General features: G+C 48.2%; 1 protein-coding gene across 2 annotated transcripts in view; it reads right to left on the bottom strand.

Moving 5' to 3' along the window:
* Nucleotides 1–488: 488 nt before the first annotated feature.
* CCDC186 (coiled-coil domain containing 186) overlaps nt 489–18,778 on the bottom strand; it is a 31,380-nt gene continuing 13,090 nt past the window's right edge. The window contains exons 4-16 of one of the 2 annotated variants that reach the window (XM_069979749.1): nt 16,827–16,955; nt 16,321–16,533; nt 15,673–15,792; nt 14,837–14,941; nt 13,375–13,509; nt 13,159–13,245; nt 12,398–12,540; nt 10,264–10,519; nt 8,093–8,282; nt 7,572–7,652; nt 6,872–7,076; nt 2,533–2,752; nt 489–2,242 (exon numbers count right to left, since the gene is read on the bottom strand). In XM_069979749.1, coding sequence (XP_069835850.1) covers nt 2,168–2,242; nt 2,533–2,752; nt 6,872–7,076; nt 7,572–7,652; nt 8,093–8,282; nt 10,264–10,519; nt 12,398–12,540; nt 13,159–13,245; nt 13,375–13,509; nt 14,837–14,941; nt 15,673–15,792; nt 16,321–16,533; nt 16,827–16,955 — 1,959 coding nt within the window. In that variant the 3' untranslated portion in view covers nt 489–2,167. The remainder of the gene's footprint in view (nt 2,243–2,532; nt 2,753–6,871; nt 7,077–7,571; nt 7,653–8,092; nt 8,283–10,263; nt 10,520–12,397; nt 12,541–13,158; nt 13,246–13,374; nt 13,510–14,836; nt 14,942–15,672; nt 15,793–16,320; nt 16,534–16,826; nt 16,956–18,778) is intronic. The other variant, XM_069979750.1, reaches the window with a different exon arrangement.

Below are 18,778 nucleotides of genomic sequence, written 5' to 3'. Positions count from 1 at the left end.
TTAAAAGGAGTCATTTCATTCTTCATAAAATAGATACAAAGTTACATTCAACTGAATACTTCGAGGTCACATGATGACCAAATGCTACAAGACCGAAACACGTCGGCTCTGGAGAGTAACTGTGGCGGGAGACACTGCCCATCCACCATGCTGCTTACATCATACGACCAAAGCGGGCAGGGAGAGTGCCTTAAAGGGGCTGATGAGAAAGCATGGCCGCCACTGGTTGGGTGTGACTTTGCAGCTCACAGCTGCAATACCAGACACAACCTGTAGACAAGGGGGGGGGGGGGGGGGGGGAACTAGCTTTTCCCAATTCTGGAACCCTTTAAGCCCTCGCATAAAACGGCAGCATCCCCATCCCCGTCATAAGGAGAAATATTATATACAAAGACGACGCAAAATTCTGAAAAAAATACAGATTTAATTTACAGTTTTATACATAATTACCTTAAAAGTGACAACAAAAGGAGCAAAAAAACATAAAAAAGGAGCAAAAACAAAAATAAGATTTATTTGATTTCAGGAGATAAAACGGGAGAATAAATCACGAGGGGGGGGGGGGGGCGCTCCTCTTCCTGGCTCGGCGGTCGCTGATTTATAGGAAGCCGAGGAGCCATCTGGCATTGAGAGCTCAGAGACAGTGATTTATCTCTCGGAGACACGCACTCCTGCCGCTGTAGAACTACAACTCTCAGCGGACAGGACAAAGGAGAGAGCGCAGCAGCAATTGTTAAAAATTCTGTACAGTGGTATCTGGAAAAGCTGGGTGACAGCCAATATGGCTGCTGCTATGGTCTCCTACCCACAGGATTTTTAGGGATGTGCATAATCGACCTTCAGGGTCTTGGGAAAGCAGAGGTATGGCCACCACTGATACAACCCCCACCCGGCTTTCCTGCAGCCCTGAAGGGTACACGTTCTGTGCTGTGCAGCAATGGCTCAGAAGAAAAACATGGCTGCCAGCCAGGCCTATAGCAGTGCCTGTTAGAGTGACCCCTGCTGGTAGCCAGGATGGTGTCCCTCAGCCCCACTACTAGAAGATATACGATAAGGGTGGTGAGATAACATTGGGAGAGGACAACTACCCCCATAACAATTTCTTGTCACCCAGCTTTCCACAGATCCTGAACAGCATAGAATCTATACACACCCAGGTATACCACCTTACTATTCAATTAGGATGCCGTTCAGGGTCTGGGGAAAGCTGGGTAACCGGTCCCGGTGTCACTGGTATCTAGTTATGCAGCCCACAGATAACCATCCACCCACACAACTCTGCAGAAAACAGTCACATCATGTGACCACAGGGTCATTCACAACACCCAGGCAGGTTATTAGGGGTCTGCTGGATATGATGGGAGTTGTAGTACTGGAACAGGAGGGATCATGATGGTGGAATCTTCCTGAATGGACAGTGGTGGCGGTTGGCACGGAGGCTGCGGTCCCAGCTATCCCATCAGTTACACTGCTTTACTACAGAGACATCAATCAGCCATGTCTGAGCTGAGGCGACAGGAAGTGTTGTCAGGGGGACACACCCCAGAAAGACATAGATAGAGCCCTCACACCCTGTATATACACATATAGCAGAGCTGAGATGTCACTTGGCACAAGTCATGGTGATAGCATGAATATCTGTAATCCCAGCTTTCCCAGGACCCTGAAAGGCTTTCTCTGACTCCTGAATGGCAGATACACAAACACTCTCTTCAGGAGTCCATGACTCCTGAAAGGCCGACTTTTTTTTTTTTTTTGCAAACTGATGGTATTCTTCTTCTATAACTACTGATATCTAGAAGTCTGTGAGCCCAGCGAGGAGAACATGTGACGCACAAAGAATAAGGAGTGTACACTAAGTGCTGAGCGGCCAGGGCTCTCACGATTCCTGGGACTTGTAGTTTTAGAGGATGAGAAGAGCAGCTAAAATGGGAAATAAAACTGATTGCATAACCTGATTGGAAGCATGGATGGAGGTGGAGTCACAGGAACCATGAGGGCGGAGTCATGGGCCACAAGGAGCCATGAGGGCGGAGTCACAGCAATCATTGTCTCCTCAGCCCTCCTCCGTGTGTCTAGTGCAAAGGCTTTTTCCGATAAGTTAAGGATTCAGAGATATCTTACAGGTGGACCTGTTGCTGTACACTCAGGAGTCCAGGGGGAGGGGCTACATTCTGCGCTCAACCTCGCTCTTCTGTTTTATCAGCCGCTCAATCTCCGTTCCCAGAGTCTGCAGGTTCTCCTGGGGGGAAAACATTCAGTTTAATGGAAATTTTATATCTCCACAAAGTCTAAAATCCATTTTATTGGCTTCAATGGGATGTGTACACATGTGTATGCAGAGAGCTCCCCCTACAGGTGACTGCTGGCAGGCAGATTATTATCAGGGGATCCGGCGCTCTGTATCAGTATATACATGTGTATGCAGAGAGCTCCCCCTACAGGTGACTGCTGGCAGGCAGATTATCAGGGGATCCGTATCAGTATATAGATGTGTGTATAGTGTGTTCTATGGTTGTAGGTGGGACTCACCTTCAGGGTGATGTTCTTCAGTAACGTGTCTTCTAGCACCGCCTGCAGCTTCTTGTTGATCTCCAGGGACAGCTCCAGGGTTAGGCCGCTGTCCGCCTGGTGAGAGGTGTACAGAGACGCCATGATCCCCCCGCGCCGGCTTAGGTGGGCCTTGTTGAAGTCCGACGCTTCAGATGACAGAGTCCCGGCCTCCTCGCGTAACACGTAGCTCTGGATAATTCTGCAAGAACAACCAGCGATTATTAGAGGGGCACCCCAACGACTAGAGCAGATGCTGCTCATGTGAAATCCTTCACTCTTCTCTGCCTTGTCAGAGGTTTCATGGTTGAATCTGATCCAGGGAAAGCTGGGTGATGACCAATATGGCTGCCACATCAGTTCCATTAAGGGAGCTGGCACAGCATCAACTAACCACACATAATATACAGACCTAACACTACTGCAGCTTCTGGAGGGGATGGCACCCAGCTTTCCCAATCAACAACATGAAGGCTAACAGAGAACGGTGAGCAGAAGATGTCTCAGCTCTATTACCACCCAGCTTTCTAAGCCTCCAGATCACCTAATATATAATGGAGATAGGGTTAGTCCTTCTGTCCTCTGCCAGTCAGGACTCTTGGAAGGCTGGATAACAAGTGAAGAAGGGTCATTCAGCTTTCCCAATAGTCATTTATAACTAAATGACTATTGGTAACTATGCAGAATATATATATTATATATATATATATATATACACACACACACATACTGTATATTGTATGTATCTGTATGATGCTGATCACCGCAAGGCACAGTGAACCTCCCGCCTTCAATCAGGGACTTCCGGTGACAGTACAACGGTGCGGACTCACTGAGCCGACTATAGACTGGAGTTTTTATTTAATTTTTTGCATTTTTTCTCTTTTTTTGATGGGAAAGCTGGATGTCAACCAGTACAGCCTCCTGCAGCGGTGGTCACCCAGCTTTCCCAGGCTTCAGAAATCATACATAAGTTATGTATCGCTTCATCCTCACTGCATGTAACCTGCCACTCAAGAAAAGCAGAGTGCCTCGGTTATTCCCTGCCCACAGCTACAGCCTAGACCCATAACAGTCACCCAGCTTTTCCATATGTCTGAAAGGCTAATTTACTTTGCAGCGGGCAATATCTTGACGTAGGAGAGGAAAGTAGCAGGGGCAGTAATGGTGGCCATATTGGAGGTCACCCAGCTTTCCCAGACACAGATAGGATTTTTATCCATGTGACAGAAGACGACGACTGCGGGATTCATATGGAGTGGGATTTCTTTATTTGTATTTTAGGGGGAATGTACATGAGGGGGAGGAGGAGATAAATCAATAGAAACCAGAGAGAATCACAGAATCAAAGTAAAAAAAGAGACGCAGCAGTGATATCTCTATAATAACCACAGCCTACAATGGAAAGAGAACCCCCCCCCCCCCCAGGGATCGGACCCCGACATCTCTGGACCTATTATCCAGCTATCACCTCCCAGGAGGATCAGTCTGCAGGGTGGGGTCCCTATACAAATGCTAAGATTGCAGGAGGGCGCAGATCCCTGAGACAGAGTCGTAGCTGCGAGTCGTAGAAGGTCACAGATTTATCGGTTTTGGAAGACTCCAAGTAAATAAAATTGGACAAATCCAGATTAGGAAGGAAAGACCGAATCCATCCAATACTGGTGTGAACTGACACTGAAGGCACGCGGCCATTACTGGGTGGTGTCACAGAGCCGCCATTACTGGGTGGTGTCACAGAGCGGCCATTACTGGGTGGTGTCACAGAGCGGCCATTACTGGGTGGTGTCACAGAGCCGCCAATACTGGGTGGTGTCACAGAGCCGCCATTACTGGGTCTTACAGAGCGGCCATTACTGGGTGGTGTCACAGAGCCGCCATTACTGGGTGGTGTCACAGAGCGGCCATTACTGGGTGGTGTCACAGAGCGGCCATTACTGGGTGGTGTCACAGAGCCGCCATTACTGGGTGTCACAGAGCCGCCATTACTGGGTGGTGTTACAGAGCCGCCATTACTGGGTGGTGTCACAGAGCGGCCATTACTGGGTGGTGTTACAGAGCCGCCATTACTGGGTGGTGTCACAGAGCGGCCATTACTAGGTGTCACAGAGCCGCCATTACTGGGTCTTACAGAGCAGCCATTACTGGGTGTCACAGAGCGGCCATTACTGGGTGTCACAGAGCGGCCATTACTGGGTGGTGTCACAGAGCGGCCATTACTGGGTGGTGTCACAGAGCGGCCATTACTAGGTGTCACAGAGCGGCCATTACTGGGTGGTGTCACAGAGCCGCCATTACTGGGTGTCACAGAGCCGCCATTACTGGGTGTCACAGAGCGGCCATTACTGGGTGGTGTCACAGAGCGGCCATTACTGGGTGGTGTCACAGAGCGGCCATTACTGGGTGGTGTCACAGAGCGGCCATTACTGGGTGGTGTCACAGAGCCGCCATTACTAGGTGTCACAGAGCGGCCATTACTGGGTGTCACAGAGCGGCCATTACTGGGTGGTGTCACAGAGCGGCCATTACTGGGTGGTGTCACAGAGCGGCCATTACTGGGTGGTGTCACAGAGCGGCCATTACTGGGTGGTGTCACAGAGCGGCCATTACTGGGTGGTGTCACAGAGCGGCCATTACTGGGTGGTGTCACAGAGCGGCCATTACTAGGTGTCACAGAGCGGCCATTACTGGGTGTCACAAAGCGGCCATTACTGGGTGGTGTCACAGAGCGGCCATTACTGGGTGTCACAAAGCGGCCATTACTGGGTGGTGTCACAGAGCCGCCATTACTGGGTGTCACAGAGCGGCCATTACTGGGTGGTGTCACAGAGCGGCCATTACTGGGTGGTGTCACAGAGCGGCCATTACTAGGTGTCACAGAGCCGCCATTACTGGGTGTCACAGAGCCGCCATCTACACTGACATACGCCACAGGAGGAGCACACATGGCGTCTGATGGTCTCCCAGCAGCACAGAGGATTTCAGCAGAGGAGTGCGCTGTGGAGGTCACAGATTGGAAGTTGCATAGTGAAAGGAACATGGTCCCCAGCAGCTCCATAGACAAAGTGGGAAGAGCGGAGTCTCCAGCAGCACAGAGTATTTGCAGATTTTGTGGAAGGTCTTAGAATGGTAACTCATAGTGGAAGGAGCAGGATGTCCAGCAGTACAGAGGATTTCAGGAGGTGAGTGTATTTATCACAGACAGTTACATAGTGGAATGAGAAGTGGTCTCCAGCAGCACAGAGTATTTCAGGAAAGTATTGTAGCCATTATGCTGGAGGTTAAAGAAGCAGGGTCATCAGCAGCACAAAGTAGTTCAAGAGAGAAATGTTCCACTGCTGTATGTCGTCACAGTATGAGAATTGCAAAATGAAAGAAGCAGGGTCATTAGCAGCACAGAGTATTTCAGGAGAGTGTTGATTCAGTTTTTAGAGGGGTCACATAGAGAGTTGTATTGTGGAAAAAGCAGGGTTCCCAGCAGCACAGAGTATTTCAGAAGCGGAGACCAATAAATCCTGATGTAAGACTGTAACACTGTATCACTTATGTCCTGTATACCCTGTCAGTGATGTCACAGGGTGAGATGTATTGGTGTCACCGTCCGATGATAACAACAGACAAACCCCATAACAAATACAAGAAATCACAATGTGGAGGTTACATGACAGAGAAATCAGCAAGACAATGAGATGGAAGGTACAATCCGGATCAGACCCAAAAGGCAACTGGTGGAGAACAGCCGGAGAGCCCAGAGTCGGCAGGGACGGGGCGTCCAGAGTCGGCAGGGACGGGGCGTCCAGAGTCGGCAGGGACGGGGCGTCCAGAGTCGGCAGGGACGGGGGGCGTCCAGAGTCGGCAGGGACGGGGCGTCCAGAGTCGGCAGGGACGGGGCGTCCAGAGTCGGCAGGGACGGGGCGTCCAGAGTCGGCAGGGACGGGGCGTCCAGAGTCGGCAGGGACGGGGCGTCCAGAGTCGGCAGGGACGGGGCGCCCAGAGTCGGCAGGGACGGGGCGCCCAGAGTCGGCAGGGACGGGGCGTCCAGAGTCGGCAGGGACGGGGCTACATACACACTACAGTATGAGAGGTAATGAAGACTATTCACCTAGTTATTCTACACACATTGAAGACATAAAGAAATGGTGCAGAAGTGAACATGCCCTAAAAGCAATACTGACATGAAGGTGAGAGCCCCCCATAAATTTGGTGCCCATAGCAGGGGGCCTCTCCTGGGACCCCAGATTAGTAACAGAACAATGTGTTAGCGGTGACATGAGCCGTCCGGAGGCGTCACACACACACACGCAGGAGGCATCATACATACTTTGTTTTTTTCCTAATTTCCTCCACCAGTTGCTTTATGTGGTCTTCCATGAACTCCATTTTCTCGTTTTTGCGGGCGTGCGCCTTCTGGAGACGGATGATCCTCTCGATCAGGACCGCCTTGTCCACTTCTGGGAAGTTATCCACTGTGGTGGTCCCGGTGTTTTCCGGAGATCGGTCCTCATTGTTCCGAGTGTTGAGAGATCCTGCAGTGAGAACATAAGTGAGCAGATGATATGGATGGATGGGTAGATTGATTACTAATCTTCCATAGGATTGGGGGTAAGTAGCTGTTCAGTGGTGGTCTGACTGCTGGGACCCCCACAATGAAACTGGGATTCCCACCATGTGAATACAACAGTGGTCAAGTCTCCATTACAGCAAATGAATGGAGCAGAAGCAAGCATGCTCGGCTACGATCTAGTCACATGTCACAAAGGACGCCCACTCCAATGATCAGATACGTATCACCTATTCTGGGAAGGTCATCAATACAGATACTTATCTTGTAGACAGGTGATACATTTAAGGCAAATTCCCACAAAAATGTTTTTCTTTTAAATTAATGGTTGTCAGAAAGTTATATAGATTTGTAATTCACTTCTACAATTATAATTGTATTGTATCCACAATAGGATAAAAGCACATTATGGAGCGAGAAGAAAAAAAAATCTGGTTACAATCTCACAGGCGTTTCTTACCGGAGGAGCTGGAGCGGCTGCCCATGCTGCTGACGTCTTTTTCGTAGTTGCCGTTCTCCATCTGCTCCACCTTCTTCCGAGCTGCAGAAACACAAGGATATATGTAGGTCCGTATGAATGTGCCAACCACAAAGCCCCCCCCATATCAAAGATCGGGAACCTTTTTCAAAACTACAAATTACCGTCATACCTAGACAGCCAAAGCTTTATTTGTTCAGGCATGATGACAATTAGTTTTTAACAGCTGGAGGGCCCCAGGTTCCCCTATCCCTGTCCGTCATGTCCTGTACTCCACTAACATGACCACGTGACCATTTCTGTGCTTCCTCTCCCTTTCTGGTTCAGAATCCATGATGACGGCTCATGTGCATGGTTGTTTAGATGGCTTGACCTCTTCCCTGTGAGGCATTGTTCATGACATACTCCCTGCTGCTGTGCAGGACACGGCCTGCAGCCTCCCACACTAATATTTGAGCCTTAGACCTCTATCCTTTCCTCCTTGTAAGACAACTTCTTCTCACCTTGCTGCAGTTGCTTGGTGAGATCCTTGAGATTGACGGCATGCTTCCTCTTCTGGGTGGCGAGTTCATCATTCAGCTCTTCTATGCGAGTATTCAGCGAGGCCACAATCTGCCGCTGACTGTCCTGCTCGGTCTGCAGAGCCTGGACCTCCTGTTTCCTCAGAGTCTGCTCAGCGGCCAGCCTCTGCTCCTGTAAGATGACACAATACAATGGCGTCAGGGGCCGAGATAGCTACCATTTAGCTCACCTATCATACAGTAATTGTTATCGCAGCTCCTCTCAAAATGAACCCGACAGTTCCTAGAGCACATCGGGATACCTGTGGCACCACAGAAGATCCTGGGCGCTAACACAGGACTTGTCCATACACGGTAACTGTCCCATATATGGTAACCGTCCATACACGGTAACTGTCCCATATATGGTAACCGTCCATACACGGTAACTGTCCCATATATGGTAACCGTCCATTCACGGTAACTGTCCATACATGGTAACAACAGTCCATACATGGTAACTGCCCTATATATGGTAACAATAGTCCATACATGGTAACTGCCCTATTTATAGTAAGGGCCCTATTCCACCGAACGATTATTGTTCAGATTATCGTTAAATCATTCGAATCTAAACGATAATCGTTCGGTTGAAATGCAGTTAACGATTAACGACCGAACGAGAAATCGTTGATCGCTTTATAAGACCTGGACCTATTTTTATCGTTGCTCGTTCGCAAAACGTTCGCAAATCGTTCGCATTGAATAAGACATCGTTCGGTCGTTCGCAATAGATACGAACGCAATAGCGAATAAATAGCGAAGAAAAAACTATCGCAATTACGATCATAAGTAATGATTATCGTTCCATGGAAATGACTGAACGTTTTCAGGTCTTTCGCAATAGCGGTCGTTTGAGATCGTTAATCGTTAACGATTATGCAAACGATAATCGTCCGGTAGAATAGGGCCCTAACTGTCCCAAATAAAGATAAGTGCTCCTGTAAGAGGACATAATACAATGGCGTCAGGGGCCGAGATAGCTGCCATTCAGCTCATCTGTCATACAGTAATTGTTATCGCAGCTCCTCTCAAAATCAACCTGTAGGGATCCAGGAAGCTGAGGTCTGAGCTGCCGTCCTTACATTAGCTGCACTTCTTCACCACTAGGGGGAGTTCACTGCAATCTAAGCCAGAGGTCTCAAACTCGCGGCCCTCCAGCTGTTGCCAAACTACAATTCCCATCATGCCTGGACAGCCAAAGCTTTAGCTTTGGCTGTCCAGGCATGATGGGAATTGTAGTTTGGCAACAGCTGGAGGGCCGCGAGTTTGAGACCCCTGATCTAAGCTGTATAGTTCTACGTGCAGACAGCGCCCCCTAGGGAACAATGCTGGCAGAAAGCAAGGGACCTGGTACTGGCCTCATTACTACAGCACAGAAATGACATGATAAATGTTAGCCAACGACGGCAGGCGACTGAAGGAGCACGTCAGGTTGGCCCTCTGAATAATGTAGCTTAGGTATTGTGTATGCGCATAGAGTGCGGACAGTATGTAGTGTGAGATTGCTGCTGATTCACTGTCACTTTTCTCTGTAATGTAAGTAACATAAGGACAGTTCCTGGAGCCCATCGGGATACCTGTGGCACCACAGAAGATCCTGGGCGCTAACACAGGACTTGCCTGGATAGGCAGAACTTTGCGCAAATTGACACATACATGTTTGTTCATCTTTATGGAGGCATCTGGCTTCTAGGGGGGAGGCAGAGGTGGGCATATTGGGGAGTGGGGGTTGTTTTTGTAATGTTCAACATTTAAAATGTAAAATGTAGATATCAGCGAGTCTGACCCTTTTGTTCTTGGGAGGATAAGCCACCATCACGAGAGTCTGTCAGTGGCTTTCTCCCCTCTCTGCATTCAGAAAACATACACTCTCTGTTGAGTTGAGCATACATGTAAACGGGGATTGGAAGATAGCCGTCAGCTGAATGACCGCTTGGCTGACACTTAGGATTTAGTGCTGCTGGTACTGTGTATATAGGTTCCAGGTGTGTGATGTCCTGTATTATACAAGTGTATCTATACGTGTGTACAATGGGAAGGGTCCCTAGCCTGGCTATAGGAGGGAAGACGTCATTCATGAGGTGTAATAGATAAGCCATCCTGTATCCTACCAGCTCGGTGCAGCTGTGCCGGGTGTGCTCCAGCTCACTGTGCAGCTCGCTCTCACTACACGACACCTTGTCCAGCTGAGCCTGCAGGGCATTGTTCTCGGACTGGATCTGGGCGTTCTTACTGGTCAGCTTCTCGGTGAATCCCAGCAGCTCGGATTCCTGTGTCCTGCTCCCCTCTATATCCCGCTGCAGGTCACAGATGATGGCGTTCAGGCTGCTCGCCTCATCCCGCAGGCTCTGGATCTCCTGCTGGTCTCTGGAGAATGGGAAAAAATAACATTAAGAAAATATATACAGCTCCATTACAAGGAAAGACTGACGGCCATTGTGGAAGACATTCATTTACCCATTGTAACCCCTAGAGCCGAGGATCGCTTCTGTCCCTGGAGAACACTCAATACCCTGCTATTCACATAACCAGGATGTCCAAGGTGACTGAGCTAAACTGAAGCCTCAGTGTATTCTATACAAACATGGAGAAAGCGATTCCATTACCGTCCCCATTCCCATCACACTATGGCCTTCTGTGTGAGGTTTATGTCAGGAGGACTCCGGCTACCTCTAATGGAAGGATGCAGGAATCCCACACAGCCGGCTATCAGAGGGAACCCCTGGGAAGTTCTAATGATGTAACTGTCCCATATATGGTAACCGTCCATACATGGTAACAACAGTCTATACATGGTAACCGCCCCATATATGGTAACTGTCTAGACACGGTAACTGTCCCATATATGGTAACCGTCTATACACGGTAACTGTCCCATATATGGTAACCGTCCATATATGGTAACTGTCCATACATGGTAACCGTCCATACACGGTAACTGTCCCATATATGGTAACCGTCCATACATGGTAACTGTCCCATACACGGTAACTGTCCCATACACGGTAACTGTCCCATACACGGTAACTGTCCCATACACGGTAACTGTCCCATACACGGTAACTGTCCCATACACGGTAACTGTCCCATACACGGTAACTGTCCCATACACGGTAACTGCCCCATATATGGTAACAGTCCATACACGGTAACAGTCCATACACGGTAACAGTCCATACACGGTAACAGTCCATACACGGTAACAGTCCATACACGGTAACAGTCCATACACGGTAACAGTCCATACACGGTAACAGTCCATACACGGTAACAGTCCATACACGGTAACAGTCCATACACGGTAACAGTCCATACATGGTAACAGTCCATACATGGTAACCGTCCATACATGGTAACTGCCCCATGTATGGTAACTGCCCCATGTATGGTAACTGCCCCATGTATGGTAACTGCCCCATGTATGGTAACTGCCCCATGTATGGTAACTGCCCCATGTATGGTAACTGCCCCATGTATGGTAACTGCCCCATGTATGGTAACTGCCCCATGTATGGTAACTGCCCCATGTATGGTAACCTTCCATATATGGTAACCGCCCATACACGGTAACTGTCCCATATATGGTAACCGCCCATACACGGTAACAGTCCATACACGGTAACAGTCCATACACGGTAACAGTCCATACACGGTAACAGTCCATACATGGTAACTGTCCCATACACGGTAACTGTCCCATATAAAGATAAGTGTCCATATACGATCAGTTACATCATCACAGCATGCTGGGGTCAGTCAGTCAGTCTTTATTTAATTCTCCCAAGTGGTAGAACATTTTATTGTTACTGTATCTCCTACATTATTCACTACTTTATTCCTTTGTGGTTACGGGTGTACGTCAGCCAGACAGAGGCGGTAAGGACACCCCAGGCCTCCTCCTGATAGTGACCACCCTTGGCCATGTTTATAGACTGCTGGGAGCTTTCCCAACGTACCCACTAAATGTGGGGCAGACACGTCATTGTGACACTGGGCACAACCTTTGTACATGCGGTTGTATTACAGATCTCTGCACCACAAGTTACGGGATGGAGAAAGCCCCCGACCTCTGCAGGTTACACATCCCTTCTGGCTGCTCCATCACAGCTGCACGAGGAGAGGGGGATTTCTGTATGCAGCAATGTGAACAGGGGACAGATGAGCTGCATACTGATCACTATATGGCGGCACAGTCACCTCCAGTACAGTATATATAAGGTGGATGGGATACTGGTTCCCTGGTACCTCTGGTGCCGCTGCTCCTGCTCCTCCACCACCTTCACCTTCTCCAGCAGGTTCTGGATCTCCGTCTTCTGCCGGTTTATCAGCTCTTTGTATTTGGATAATTCCTCCTCTGTCCTCAGCCGCTCGGCCTCCAGACATTTTACCTGTGTGACAGACAAGATGGAAAGGGATGAGATTCCAGCTGACATAGGGTAAGGTCCTCCTACACCTTCACTAACTGATGGCCAAACAATTATCCGGCCATCGGTTATGTCCCCTGCTCTCCCCTCCACATACACATGAACGTTAGGCGCGGCTGAGAACTCCCTATGGGGAGGGGTGGGGTAAGCCGCAGCCGAGCACTCTCACTGCAGCTTATCTCTCCTGAAACATTAGGGTGGGCAGTGATTTTCCAATATCTCCTGTTGGTGGACGGTCCGGGAAGCCTTATACACCAAACCCGCCGCAGCCATACATTCATACGCTGCCTATGGAGAGGGATGGGTAAGCTGCAGCCAGACTGCTTGGACACCAGCTTATCCCTCCCAGAACAAAAGGAACAGGTGACATATGCAGCACGTCCGACCCTTCTTACCACAAACAGAGGATGTTGGTGGAGAGAAGGGTTGTGAGGCCCCCCCATACACCTGATACTTTAGTATAAGATGTACAGGCACCTTTAGAACCCTTATACAATAACATGTAGCTATGCCACTATAATATATGTAAACATATAACGCACTGAGTGTAGGATCTACATCAGTGATCCCCAAGGCATTTACCTTTGTTCGCAATGTGCGGAGTTCGTCCATGCCTTCTGTAAATGTCCGTTTCAGGTCGTCCAGCTCCTTCATTTTAGCTTGATGAACCTAAAATAAAATATGCACAGGTTCCCCTCTGCTACAACAACACTACAACAAATGTAACAGGATAGAACCCAATCTCCGGGCAGCCATCAAGCAAGGCTGAGCTGACTATAATCCTAGAGACCCCCTTACCTCCAGATGGTCGGACTTCTCCTGCATCTGCTTCTCTAGTTCCCCTTTAGTGACTCGCAGCTTTGCATCCAGTTCATTGGACTTGATTTCTTCAGACTCCTGGAGACAGACAGAGGACATCTCCTGTGACATCATCTGAAATAAGTGACCCCCACCACCACCAAATGCATGGTAAATAGAATATTACAGCTGCTTTTGTATTAAAGGGGTACTCCAGTGAAAATCTTTTTCTTTCAGATCAACTGGTGCCAGATAGTGATATAGATTTGTAATTTACTTCTATGTAAAAATCTCCAGTCTTTCAGTACTTATCAGCTGCTGTATGTCCTACAGGAAGAGGTGTATTCTCTTCAGTCTGACACAGTGCTCTCTGCTGCCACCTCTGTCCATGTCAGGAACTGTCCAGAGCAGGAGAGGTTCTCTATGGGGATTTGCTGTTGTTCTGGACAGTTCCTGACATGGACAGAGGTGGCAGCAGAGAGCACTGTGTCAGACTGGAGAGAATACACCACTTCCTGTAGGACATACAGCAGCTGATAAGTACTGGAAGACTGGAGATTTTTACATAGAAGTAAATTACAAATCTATATCACTTTCTGAAAACAGTTAATTAATGATTCTGAGTGACATGTCTGACGCTCCAATCACCTTTAGAGCAGCAATCAGAATTCTGTTGCTTACAGGAGTGTCCCTAGGTTACAGGACCGCACTGCACCACAGCGTGATATATGCATGTGCTGCTGTACGGCGCTGTTGGAGATGTAGTGTTAATCTCAGGCTCTTTACAGTAACTTATGTTGTTACATTAGGATGCAATCATTTATAGGATCTCAGTTACACTTTGAGGTTAGAATGTTATACTAGTACTTGTACTTGGCATTTAGAAACACTTTCGATATGTCACAGGGACATGCCATAAGTCTGGATCTGTCTGGGACACCTACCAATGGGAAGAAGCATACAGTAGTGCACTTCCATTTGCTGCTGTCAATCATCTCTGTCCTGCAGCTCCATAGACTATATAGGAGTGCAGCACAGAGATCGCAGAGTGCTGGCTTATTCTCTCTTGCCATGTCTTAAATGCACGGTACTCCATACTTGTACCAGACCTCCTCTGACCACTGAAGCAGCTTCCCTCCCTGCTGACACCTTACTGTATTGTTGGTGTGAACACTGGAGGACTCCATGGCACAATAAGTAATGGGGTGGATCTTCCGGTATAAGGTGACACTGTGCACACAGGAGGAGATTGTACAGACACTGGAGGACTCCATGGCACAATAAGTAATGGGGTGGATTCTACGGTATAAGGTGACACTGTGCACACAGGAGGAGATTGTACAGACACTGGAGGACTCCATGGCACAATAAGTAATGGGGTGGATTCTACGGTATAAGGTGACACTGTGCACACAGGATGATACTGTACAGACACTAGTAGAAGAGGAGGCAGAGTCCTTGCCTGATAAGTTTTGATCATCTCCTGGCAGTTCCTGCGGATCTGCTCGGCCTCTTCCTTGGCTTGGTTTAGTTTGGCTGTCGTATCTCGCAATTTGTCTTTGGTTTCCTGGTGATTAAGAACAGGAATTAAATAAATGTATCTGAGACAAGTAAACGAAGATGAGTTCTCCAGTACCCAGGGGTGACCAGAGGAGGCGCCACAGGAGGTAATAACTCTTTCTAGGACAGGGGTAGGAAATAGAGATGAGCGAACCTAGAGCATGCTCGAGTCCATCCGAACCGGAACTTTCGGCATTTGATTAGCAGTGGCTGCTGAAGTTGGATAAAGCCCTAAGGCTATGTGGAAAACATGGATATAGTCATTGGCTGTATCCATGTTTTCCAGACAACATAGAGCTTTATCCAAGTTCAGCAGCCACCGCTAATCAAATGCAGATCGTTCGGGTTCGGATGGACTCTTACCCAAACCTGGTTCGCTCATCTCTAGTAGGGAACCTTGGCCCTCCAGCTGTTGCAAAACTACAACTCCCATCATGCCTGGACAGCCAAAGCTTTAGCTAACAGCTGGAAAGTCAAGGTTCCTTACCCCGGCTCTAGGATAAACCATTGTCATCTGATCTGGGGGTGTCTGTCCTCTGAAACCCCCGAATGTCTTTGGCACTTAATTCAATATGTAAATGAGGTGGTTTGGTGCATTGTGGAACAGGACTACAGCCCTCAGTGCACCGATCCACCCGGCCCTCCTCCGCCGCTCTGCAGAGATGACCATACACTTCATGGGCAGCTACACAGTATATGCTGCATCTATTAATGCATAAAGTCACATTCTTTACTGACCTTGTGCGAGTCCAGTTCCGTTTTTAACTTGTTATGGGCCCATTTTACTTTGATGGCATAAGAATTCACCTCTTCCTTAAGTTTCTCGATATCACGACTTTGCCGACTGGTCTCGTTTTCCTGGAATGAAGCAGAAAATACCAGAAGAGGTCATACCACTTCATCAGCCGTTTGGCTGTTAGCTATCCCTCTATCCCTGCATACAAGTGCACGCTCAGCTCATAAGAGCCGGCACTGCAGAGGGACGAGGGAAGAAATTAGTAGTCATGGTGGAACATTAATAAAAACAATAATAATAATAAAATAATTTTTATATAGTAAATTTGTCAGGTTATTCCAGCTTTGTTCTTATGTCTATGGGCACCATAACAGACTACAGTACAGCCTTCCCAACCAGAATCCACAGCAGCATGATCTGTCACTGTCATTGAGTGCATACGTCCTTTCCACATTAATAATATAAGCAGGAATGAGCCCCCACATACCCAATGAAGTCAATAAACCATGTACATTGTCCTATAGATTAAAATTTTGGCCCATTTTGTCATCACTTAAGTGAACAAGGTGACAGATAGAAAACCTGATGTGTCTGACGATAGCAGCCGGCGGCAGGTGTGACCTGGAGCTTAGTATGTGACGTCCGCTCACCTTGGCCTCGTGCAGCTGGTGCAGTCGCCCCTTTTCCTGAGTTAGGATCTTGATCCTGGAGCTGTGCTTCTCAATCTCCTTGTTGGCCTCGCGCAGCTTTCGCTCCAGAACTTCCTTCTCCTTCCGAAGATCTAGAGATTCCTTCTCGCCCCTCACATACTTCATGACCATCGCCTCCTTCTCTTGTCGTGCCTCTTCACATTTTTTATTGGCCTTAAATTAAACACATAGAAACACATTGGTCCATGCTATATAACAGACCTAGGGTTATAAAGACCATAGGGGGGGGGGGCTAAACCAGAGCAGAGGGTGGAACAGCTTTCACAGTTTGGTTTGCTAAATATTTGCCATGTAAAACCCCATTCCTCCATTAGGTGGCACTGCAGGGGAATGACTGTCTGGCCAGGGTATTGGCTGTAGAAAGTCCACAGAGAGTGTGTGACAGCGCCATCTCTGGTGACACTCATTACTGCTGAGCCGGGACACCAGGCTCCTGGGGCTGTTACCTGCTCCGTCCTCACAGCCATCTCCTTATGCAGCTGCTGGATGGTGTTCTTAGAAGTCGCATCCTGGGCAATCAGTCTGTCTTTTGCCATTTTCAGCTCCCGGCTTAGGTCTTCAATCCTCCCTTCAAGCTGAAAGAAATATGGAAAAAATTATCATCCAAAATAACCAATATTATCAACCAACAACCCATAAATGAGTGATCCTGAGTTATATTCTGTATTATACTCCAGAGCTGCGCTCACTATTCTGCTGGTGAGGTCACTGTGTACATACATTACATTACTGATCCTGAGTTACATCCTATATTATACTCCAGAGCTGCACTCACTATTCTGCTGGTGGGGTCACTGTGTACATACATTACATTACTGATCCTGTATGACACATTACAGCCATATTTGCTTGAGTCATCCCATAGATACACTGGGTGCCAGGCATCATGGCTAACCTGCAGTTGCTTCTTAATTACCAAGCAAATCTCTATGATGAGATGTCACCATTCAGGTTTCCCTGTGACCGGGCAGGTGTGTCAGACGTTCAGGGCCGGTGACGTCAGGAGCAGGAGGGACACAGATAGAAGCTCTGACATTCAGCTGCTTAGCCGAGGTGAAGGGTTAATAGACATTGCCCCGGACAGCCGGTTTCTCCGAGCTGCAGCTACACTGGACACAATCGACTTCCCAAAGGACTAAAAACATTGAGGTACTGACTACTAGGAGGATGACAAGTAGCAGGAGGTTATCCCGAATATCCAGGTGTCTTCATGAGGCAGGTTATAATGGTGGATCTATCTATCCCTGAGGATAGACGGGGCACCCGCTGACCCCTCTGAGGACGAGCAGCAGACTATCTCTGTCACGGTTGGGCCGTTTCAACATGCTGAAAGACCACAATCAGCTGACATTGTACATTGTCTACACTGGATACTGGATGAATGTATCAGTCTGGAGCTCACAGAGCATTGTCTACACTGGATACAGCTGAGAGCAGGACTAGCTATATACAATGTATATATCTGGAGCTCACAGAGCATTGTCTACACTGGATACAGCTGAGAGCAGGACTAGCTATGTACAATGTATCAGTCTGGAGCTCACAGAGCATTGTCTACACTGGATACAGCTGAGAGCAGGACCAGCTATGTACAATGTATCAGTCTGGAGCTCACAGAGCATTGTCTACACTGGATACAGCTGAGAGCAGGACTAGCTATGTACAATGTATCAGTCTGGAGCTCACAGAGCATTGTCTACACTGGATACAGCTGAGAGCAGGACTAGCTATGTACAATGTATCAGTCTGGAGCTCACAGAGCATTGTCTACACTGGATACAGCTAAGAGCTGGACTAGCTATGTACAATGTATCAGTCTGAAGCACACAGAGCATTGTGTACACTGGATACAGCTATGTACAATGTATCAGTCTGGAGCTCACAGAGCATTGTCTACACTGGCAGAGTAGTGACGCAGCATCAGACAGCAGCCATGTTTCTGTAATTACACATGACCGCTATAATAACAATAATGCCATTAATAATAAGAGTTTCGCCCCCTCCCCCATAGAGAGGAGTAATCTCTATGGTGTTACAAGAAATAAGTAGTGTGTGATCTACAGAAATAACAGACGGGAAGGAGGTGACAGATCTGACCGAAATCCATCACACAGGATCATCCGGCCCAGGAAATGATGGTTACTCACCGGGTAATAAAAAGCTCCAGAAACTCATCACCAACTTCACCATTTCTTACAACCAGAAGCTAAACGTTACAGCTGTATCCAGTGTAGACAATGCTCTGTGAGCTCCAGACTGATACATTGTACATAGCTAGTCCTGCTCCCAGCTGTATCCAGTGTAGACAATGCTCTGTGAGCTCCAGACTGATACATTGTACATAGCTAGTCCTGCTCTCAGCTGTATCCAGTGTAGACAATGCTCTGTGAGCTCCAGA

Source organism: Dendropsophus ebraccatus, chromosome 8 (assembly GCF_027789765.1).
Source record: "Dendropsophus ebraccatus isolate aDenEbr1 chromosome 8, aDenEbr1.pat, whole genome shotgun sequence".
Classification (NCBI taxonomy): domain Eukaryota; kingdom Metazoa; phylum Chordata; class Amphibia; order Anura; family Hylidae; genus Dendropsophus; species Dendropsophus ebraccatus.
The sequence above is the reverse complement of the archived record's forward strand: the minus strand, read 5'-3'. Positions and strand labels throughout refer to the sequence as shown.